A 7,617-nucleotide genomic window follows, 5' to 3' on the forward strand; every position below is an offset into this window, starting at 1 on the left:
GTAGCGATACATCAATCTGGCGGGATTTTTTATGGTGGAAAATGTATCTGGGTATGTAGCCTAATTAGGAAGGATCCACGGCACTAACAATTCTAATCCCTGGAACCCGTATGTGCATAGGTGGTAGGGCGTATCTACACTGCGGGGGTGGTTCTTCCTCTCCAGGCGTTCGAGTTGGCCTCGAGCCACCAACACACGTCTTCGCAGCTCTTTTTAAGCTTTCGGCCCGCGACCCACCCGCCACAACCACCCCGCGCCGACTGTTTCGTCTTCGCTGCTGGCTGGAGCTGCTCGACAGCATCACTTCGTTTCCCCTTCTGTAGTAGCGCGCCCTGTGCTCCCTGCAGCGTGCCATCGAACAATTGGAATTGGATGGGCGGCGACTCCCTCCACGGCACCTCTGCTGCTCAACACAACCGTGGCAACCACATCGGGGTTGAATCGGCCATTGGCTTCACCGCTTTGTGGGCGTTAAGGTTCTTTTCGGAGTTTCATCGCGACATTTCTCAATATCTCGGGGACATACAAACCCCTCCCAGCAGGCGAAAATGACACGCTCCTCCTGCAGACTGGACCCTGCCTTTTTTTTGTTTTTGCCTGCGGATCTAGGTTTCGTTTCGACCCCCCGGCAGCGGCCGTGCGATTGAGCGTGGCAGTCGACGCCTAACAGCACGGCAGGGCCGGACAGCGGATAGTCAGCGGCGACGGCTTTGTCAGTGCGCTGCATATGACAGTTTTAAGATGTCCATTCCCCCTCTGCGTTTCTTCAGCACTTACTTAACCACTATGACTAACGTCCGTCACAGGTTTTGGCCTGCTGTCTGCGTTTCTGAAGCGCTAGTTCCTTGGCACGTGGACATGTGCTGGGCGAGATCACCATGTTGCGTATACAGTACATAGCTGGTTGCATAAAACTCCTCGATGGCCAAGCAAAGATTTGGGGGTTTTCCAGGCCATGCGGATCGGAAATTGTTCTCTGCTCGAGAGTTCCAGGCACAGATTTGAGTGCGAAGCGGGGGCCCTAAGAAACTTTGAACGCCCAAGCCTGCGTGGGCGAACACCCCTAGACGCCATCCAAGAGCCCGAGCAATCTTTGTGCAACCCAACCCAGGTGCCGGGACGGCCCTGAAACGAAATCTCACCGACCCGACCCGACCCCTCGGTACTCGCACCGTTCTGCGTAAACATTCCGGCAGCCTCCACACACTCGGCCTTTCTCCTTCCTCGTTGTCTCCCGATGCGGCCTCGCACCCCTGACCTCCCCCTCCCCCGACGTTCGCCGGGCAGTTTCGTCTCGTGCACGTCCGAACAAGGACCACGCCGGTGATCCAAGTTCACATGAAAGGCATGTGGGAGTCGCAGCTTTAAGCTTTGTTATGTTGCTTTTACTAAGCTGCGGGAGATTGCCGCTTCTGAACATCGGGCCTGCAATCCCGACGCCTAACGCAGATCAGTGTCAGGGCTTGCATGATATCTTGACGGCAACGACATGTGCCTCTACAGTGAGGTCGTGTGAATCTGGAAAGGTCGCGTCTGGTGTTGACGCAGGCGCTTGTTCGTGCAAAACCCCGTCTTTAATTGCCGAAACAATCGCATCTTATGCTGTTTGTGGTGGTGCACTACGCCTGACTTGCGAGATGATCACCAACTGTGTGGTAAGAGGGTTATTGGCCGGCCCAGGCCTAGATTTTGTTCACGCATATCCACAACCTGGTGGTCTAGATCTTGACATTGGAGTGTAGGTACGGGTTGAGCACTGTGAGGCCATCTATTCTACTTTTCCATCAACGTCGTGCAGATTTCCAAGATGAAATGACCCTTCTCCCGAATCAATGGCCCAAGATGGGTGACATTCTACCCAAAACGTCGCCCTCTCACGCACCCGTCGGCAGGCAAGAGCACGCCGAGCTGACGCGGGAGATGACGTTGGTCTGGCACGCCTGCCGCGCGTACTCGGGCACCACGGCGACGTCGGAGACGTACGTCTTGGTGAACTCGCCGCAGAACTTTTGGCTCTCGCCGAGACGGCCGCCGATGCTGTTGGACCGCATCGCGCGGAGGCAGTTGTCGGCGTTGCACGTTTTTGGCTTGCAGGCCTCGCGCTTGGTCATCTTGACGAGGTATCTACACGCGGGGGGGGAGACAAGTGGTTAGTTAGCTGGAGGGTGCGAGGCTGACGAGAACAGGTTGGACGAAGGAACATACCCTCCCCGCTCGATCGTATTGATAAAGATAAAACCGGACGGGAACATGGCGTACGACGACCACGAGCCGACAAACGCAACGGTACCGCCGCCGGGCAGGTCGTCGTCCTCGGGGTAGATGTCAAAGTACGCAACCTCGCAAACGCTGCTGCCCGTGGGGTCCTCCTTAACCGACGAGATGTCGTAGACGCGCATGCCGGCGCCGTAGTTGGACTGGTAGATGAGGTCGCCGACGACGTAGAGGTTGTGGTCGATGCCGCGGTTGGCGGCCTTGAACAGGCCCGTCTGCCTGGGCTTCTCGAGGTCGCGGATGTCCCAGATGTACGTGGTCGGGTAGCCGTCCTTGGAGGGCCCGCTGGCGTCCACCTCGTCGTACTCGTCGTCCATGAAGAGGTACTCCTGCCAGTTGACGTCGTTGACCCAGCCCTGGTGCGTGTACTCGGCGCCCTCGTACGAGGTGATGGAGATGATGGTCGAGTTGGCCTTGTCCGTGACGTCGTAGCTAGAGAGAGAGGGGTCAGCTGTGGGACTATGGAAAAGGAATTCATGTGTGCAGAGAGAAAGCATACATGGTCAAGGTGTCCTCGTTGTAGCCGTAGCAGATATCGCGGCCCTGGTACCTGGTGTCGGGGCCACGGTAGATCAAGCATTGGGCCTGTGCCGCGAGGTTAGCATGGCCCTGTCAATGCCGTCACGCGAACGGGGACACGTACATCATGGACGTAGCCATCATTGCCGTTGCAGCCCAGAGCCTTGGGGTTGGCAGGATCCTCGAGGCTAAAAAAGTGCAGGCCGCCCTTGCAGTACTCATCGCGGGGCGCCACGCCCACGGCGACGCCGTACTTGGCCTCCTCGTTGATCACAACGTTGTGGGTCCGCCCGATGGGCAGGGTCTCATTGAAGTGGCCGTGGAGGTCCTTTTCGTTGGTAAACAGCACGGGGGCGTCTGCCTTCTTGACATGGAGGAGCTATGGGGAGGGTCTCATTAGCAGTGCGTGTGGAGGGCGGAGGATTTTGGTTGCTTACCTTCTTCATGTCAAAGATCTGGATACCGTTGCCCTCGAGCTCACTGCCGATAACCATGTAGTGTAGGTAAGGACGGATCTCAGTCCAGTAGGCCATGTTGGCAACAGGCGCCCATTTGGGACTAGTTTGGGATCGAATGGTCAGTAAACAGCACAAAACTGCTTACAAATGAAAAGAGAGCATTCGCTCATTCACAAAGGCCAACTTACAGGAATCCGACGTGGTGCATCCGGCCCTCAGGGAGAATCTCGATAAACGCCACTCCGTCGTACATGCCGCTGACGACAAACTCGCGGCCAGACTCGGGGTCGGTCCACCCCCACGAGGAGCTGCCGCTCTTGCCGCGGTAGTCGGTGTTGGGGGAGCCAAGGGTGGCATGATTGATGAAGTCGTACAGATCAATCTGGTCATGGTCAGCGTTGAGGCTCATTTTTGAGAAGAGCGCTACTAGGACGATCACCGGTGGACTCACGTTCTTGCACCTGAACTTGTGGACCGCGCTGCCAGGGATGGCCTGGGCGAAGCCGTCCACACATTTGGTGTAGTCTAGCCTGGGCCACTTGGTCGAGTTCATCAGGCCAGCCTCCTCCCCGGCGGTCCAGAGCGACTGTTTACAGAGAAATGAGATTAGCATCGTGGCGAAAAACAGCAAGAGTATCTATCACTGGTACGCACAATCTTCCTGTTCAGAAGGTCCTCGTGCCTCTTTCCAGAGTCGTAGAGCTCCCGGGCACGAGCCTCGTCCTTGGGCATTTCGGCCGCAAAGACGGCCGTGACGGCCGTGAGCGCAAATGCGTAGCGCATTTTGGCTTGCTTGCTGGGATGTTTGGTGAGGGTGACGGGCAGAAAAGGGCACAGGTCCAAATCGACTACTTTTGAGGCTCTTAGAATGAACTGGAGCGTCGCGACCTAGCACCAAAAAAAGAAACAGCTGGATCCGGCTGGACCAAAAGTCTGGGACGCATGCAGCGGAACGGACAGGCAAATTAAGAAACGGGCGTATTTATGGAAATCCTGCATTCTGCCGGCCCCAGCTGGTGTCTATCTGCAATATCAGCGACAGCACTCGGGCAGACCGAAGAGCCCAGTCCAGCAATATCAGCGACAGCATCTCGGGCAGCGGTCCAGCTTCCCGAAGAGGCAGGAACCTCTGCGGTCAAAATCTCTTGGCGGTCTTGTCGCCACCCGCACCCGGCGGTGAGGGAAAATGTGTTGGCTGGGGGCTTTGCGTCTGGACCTGCGCCGTCCCGCTGCTGGCTGGTTCCCGGGGCACCCCCTTTTATGGAAGAGGAAGGAGGGTTCTTCTTTGCGGGGTTGGCCAAGGAGCCAAGAAATGCCGGGAGGTTTGTTTTTGATATGATCATGCTCGACTGCGAGTCGGTGGGCTCCGAGCTTGCAAGGGGCAGGGGCTGACTGTGTCTTCCAACTGTCACCTTGACTTAGGCACGTGACCTGTGCCTCGGGAGCAGGGGTTCAAGAGAGGGAAGCATGGCTGGGAAAGGACAGCCGACGATAGCAAACCGTCCCTTGAATTGGTGGCCTTGACTCTTGCATAGCCTCGATCCTCAGGCATCAAGCTGTCGACCTGTCCGACAAGGTGAGCATGGTTAACACGAGCTTCAGGCCAGCGAGGCGCCAGCCAAGCAAGCCTGGCCTATCAAGCCCGGATCTGAAACCCGGGCAGGCGTGGTCTAGACTCCAGGGAGCTCGTCATGGCCAGGTAGAGACAGCAGGTTGTAGGCGCTGCACTGCCGTGTTCCAATGTCGCATGCCGAGGGCAGGGAGCGAGCAGAAATGCGTCAAGGCGAGGTGGAGGATCGATTGACATGGTACCAGCTCGAAGGGCAATGAGCAAAGACTGGGCGTCATTGATCAAAGGTTGGACCCCCACAGCTAGGTCTAGACATGACAAACAGCAGCTAACCAGCTCCGCAGGCGGTTTCTCGCTCCAATCGACAAGCATCGCCGGCCCGTCGAATCAAACATCCATGCCCGCGACCTCTCATTCGCGCAAAGTGCTGGCGTGATCGTGCATGCGCCCAACACCCGACGTTTTAACATGCGCGCTCGCAGCGCAATTCCTTGGACGGGTGCCCCACCCATGGACAGGGGTGGTCGCAAGCGCGACGTCCAACCGGCGCGCGAGCTGGTGGCCCCCCTCGACGATCCCGACCCCCCCGGTAAGCCGGCCGCCGCCGCTAAGCGCCCGGCGCCTATGTCGGCCGGGGGTTCGAGTGGCTCTTGTCGCTCGGCGGCCAGTTTCAGGCCCGCCGGCCGCGGGCAATGGCACCACAACGCGACCCAGATGGGGTCCTCCTTTGCGGCCCGCGGGCTTGCAAGGGGCCGTCGTCACCCAGGGCAGCCTATCGCGATGCAGCCGTGCCTGGTTTGCTTTCTGCTTGTCCTTGGCACGCATGGCCTAGATGGCCGTGTTGGGTGAGTGCTATTTTTGTTTTGTAGATGGCATTCTGGGAGCGAGCATGGAGATGGACGTGTATAAAGACAAGCCGAATGTCTCCCCAGGTCCGGGTCTTGATTCTGTCTGGATCCTCATCAAACCAGCAGTCTTCAATCGTTCTCACGACTTTCCTTTTGTCGGGTTTCCTAGTCGTCTTTCCTAGCTTACCCTTCCTAAACACAATCCTTCTCCTCTACTTTGGTCTCTTTTTCCTCTCGATATCTTGGGCAGGTCCATCTTTGTCTCTCATCAACTCTAGCACACCAGCAGCTGTATTTTCTCGTTCGTCTCGCGAGCTCGAGCCGTTCGTTCCCACGCCTCCTTCCGAGAAACGTCTGAGCCCTGATATCAACTCAACACTCTCTTTCGTGCCAACCGCAAAAATGGCCGCCGGAAACGGAAACACCTTCCGCCTGATCACCTGGGCCCTGATCATCCCCATCGTCCTCTTTTACGGTAAGCCGCCACCTCGCAGATGATCTGTCCAAAGCTCTATGCTAACCCAATCACCACGACAGTCCTCTCCCTGGTCGGCTGCATCTCCACCTCGCCCGGCGTGCCCGACATCTACCTCCTCAAGCTCAACGCCCGCAACGGCCCGACCGAGGTGCGCGTGGGCTACTTTGGCATGTGCGCCGGCACCAACACTACCATGTCGTCGTGCTTGCCCTCCTTCTCGCTCGGCCGCAAGGACGCCGCCGACTCGGGCAACGGCAACAACAACAACAACAACATCTTCAACACCACCGACCCGGCCCTCCTCCGGCTCGTCGACCTGGGCCACGAGGTGCAGGTGCGCGTCATCTTCTTCGTGCCGCTCCTGCTCGCCAGCGTCCTCTTCTTCGTCTCGGCCACGACGGTGGTCGTGTGGCGCAACGTGCCCCAGGTCTCGGGCGCGGCGGCCGCGGGCGCCTTCATGATGCACAGCATCGCGCTGGGCCTGCTGCTGGCCGCCGCCACGGCCGTGTCCATGGTCATCAACGCGCTGCACTTCGCCGTCGTCGAGCTGACGAAGGGCCAGAACGAGATCGAGGTCACGGGAGGGTCCGCCCTGCAGGCCTTCCAGTGGTTCACCGTCGTGCTGTCGGTTGTCTGGCAGTTTTGCATGCTCCGGCAGTACAGGGGCGACGCGAGCAGCCTCAAGTTCTAGGCGGGTGCGCGGGGGGGGACTTGGTATGTTTGTCCCTGGGGGCGTGGTTTAGTGATGAGAGGGATGTTTCCAAAGAACTCTCTCTTCTCTAGTGGGTGAGGGTAGGATAGGGGTTAGTCTGATCACACAGAATGACACAAGCAGACCAGGAAGCTCTGCGGAAAGGATTTAGTTTCGAGTGGGAGTGGTTATGAGCTAGGTCACGGCTCTCTAATATCGAAAATGGCGAGCGGACACGGGAGGATACCGAGCACGTGTGCTTGTGTTAATAGTTGTTGGTAATTGTTCTTTCGGCGTTGTTGGTTACTTCCTACTAAAGACAACCCCTAACTGATCCGGGCACGAACGGCCCACTGTCTGTGGCTATGTGTGCGAGACAGCTCCCCATGACATAAAACGGAACAGAAGGAAACCAGGACAGGAAAAATACAGCTACAACCCTTTGGCGGCCCACAACCATGATGCCAACGTCTCCAATCGTTCGTCCCAGCTTCTCGTCGATCAACGATGTGAACAAGAGACTGGGCAGAAAGGAGCCCAAGGCCGGCTGGATCGGGATGTTGCGCAGACGATGTCTGCGCCGTCCTTGTGCGCCGGCGCAAATGTTGCAGCGAAGTGACAATGTTTGCCCGCGGGAGAGTGATGCGGATAAAAAATAACAAGAAATAAAGACGGCTTGCCACGCTCTCCAATGCTCCCAAATGCTCAGAAAATCAACGCGCAGAGACCAGAAAAAGTCTACGCGTCGATGTAAGCCAACAGAGTCGCAAAAAAAAAAG

General features: G+C 57.5%; 4 protein-coding genes across 4 annotated transcripts; 3 read left to right on the forward strand and 1 right to left on the reverse strand.

Annotated features, from left to right (window-relative positions):
* Positions 1 to 372: 372 nt before the first annotated feature.
* GGTG_14125 (hypothetical protein) lies at positions 373 to 833 on the forward strand (the record flags this gene model as incomplete). Its single annotated transcript, XM_009232053.1, has 3 exons — positions 373 to 464; positions 679 to 712; positions 807 to 833. 3 exons carry the CDS (start codon positions 373 to 375, stop codon positions 831 to 833), a joined length of 153 nt encoding a protein of 50 aa, XP_009230317.1.
* Positions 834 to 1,655: 822 nt separating this feature from the next.
* Positions 1,656 to 4,846, reverse strand: GGTG_14126 (hypothetical protein). Its single transcript, XM_009232054.1, has 8 exons — positions 3,906 to 4,846; positions 3,703 to 3,837; positions 3,440 to 3,633; positions 3,231 to 3,351; positions 2,918 to 3,172; positions 2,774 to 2,859; positions 2,206 to 2,706; positions 1,656 to 2,124 (listed from the first exon to the last, which is right to left on the reverse strand). Exons 1-8 carry the CDS (start codon positions 4,032 to 4,034, stop codon positions 1,875 to 1,877), a joined length of 1,671 nt encoding a protein of 556 aa, XP_009230318.1. The 5' UTR covers positions 4,035 to 4,846; the 3' UTR covers positions 1,656 to 1,874.
* Positions 4,847 to 5,289: 443 nt separating this feature from the next.
* On the forward strand, positions 5,290 to 5,670 carry GGTG_14127 (hypothetical protein; the record flags this gene model as incomplete). The annotated part of the gene is made up of 1 exon (XM_009232055.1): positions 5,290 to 5,670. The coding sequence occupies one exon, from the start codon at positions 5,290 to 5,292 to the stop codon at positions 5,668 to 5,670; it is 381 nt and encodes a 126-aa protein (XP_009230319.1).
* A 401-nt stretch (positions 5,671 to 6,071) lies between these two features.
* GGTG_14128 (hypothetical protein) lies at positions 6,072 to 6,838 on the forward strand (the record flags this gene model as incomplete). The annotated part of the gene is made up of 2 exons (XM_009232056.1): positions 6,072 to 6,144; positions 6,207 to 6,838. The coding sequence occupies 2 exons, from the start codon at positions 6,072 to 6,074 to the stop codon at positions 6,836 to 6,838; spliced, it is 705 nt and encodes a 234-aa protein (XP_009230320.1).
* Positions 6,839 to 7,617: the final 779 nt, after the last annotated feature.

Source organism: Gaeumannomyces tritici (assembly GCF_000145635.1).
Source record: "Gaeumannomyces tritici R3-111a-1 unplaced genomic scaffold supercont2.146, whole genome shotgun sequence".
In the NCBI taxonomy this organism is placed as follows: Eukaryota; Fungi; Ascomycota; class Sordariomycetes; order Magnaporthales; family Magnaporthaceae; genus Gaeumannomyces; species Gaeumannomyces tritici.

Bases quoted from the DNA above. Each gene is read 5' to 3' on its own strand.
- GGTG_14126 (XM_009232054.1), bottom strand. From the start codon at position 4,034: ATGCGCTACGCATTTGCGCTCACGGCCGTCACGGCCGTCTTTGCGGCC. The intron at 3,838-3,905 runs GTGCGTACCAGT...CTCTGTAAACAG, and splicing joins ACCTTCTGAACAGGAAGATT to TCGCTCTGGACCGCCGGGGA. The intron at 3,173-3,230 runs GTAAGCAACCAA...CCCTCCCCATAG, and splicing joins AGATCTTTGACATGAAGAAG to CTCCTCCATGTCAAGAAGGC.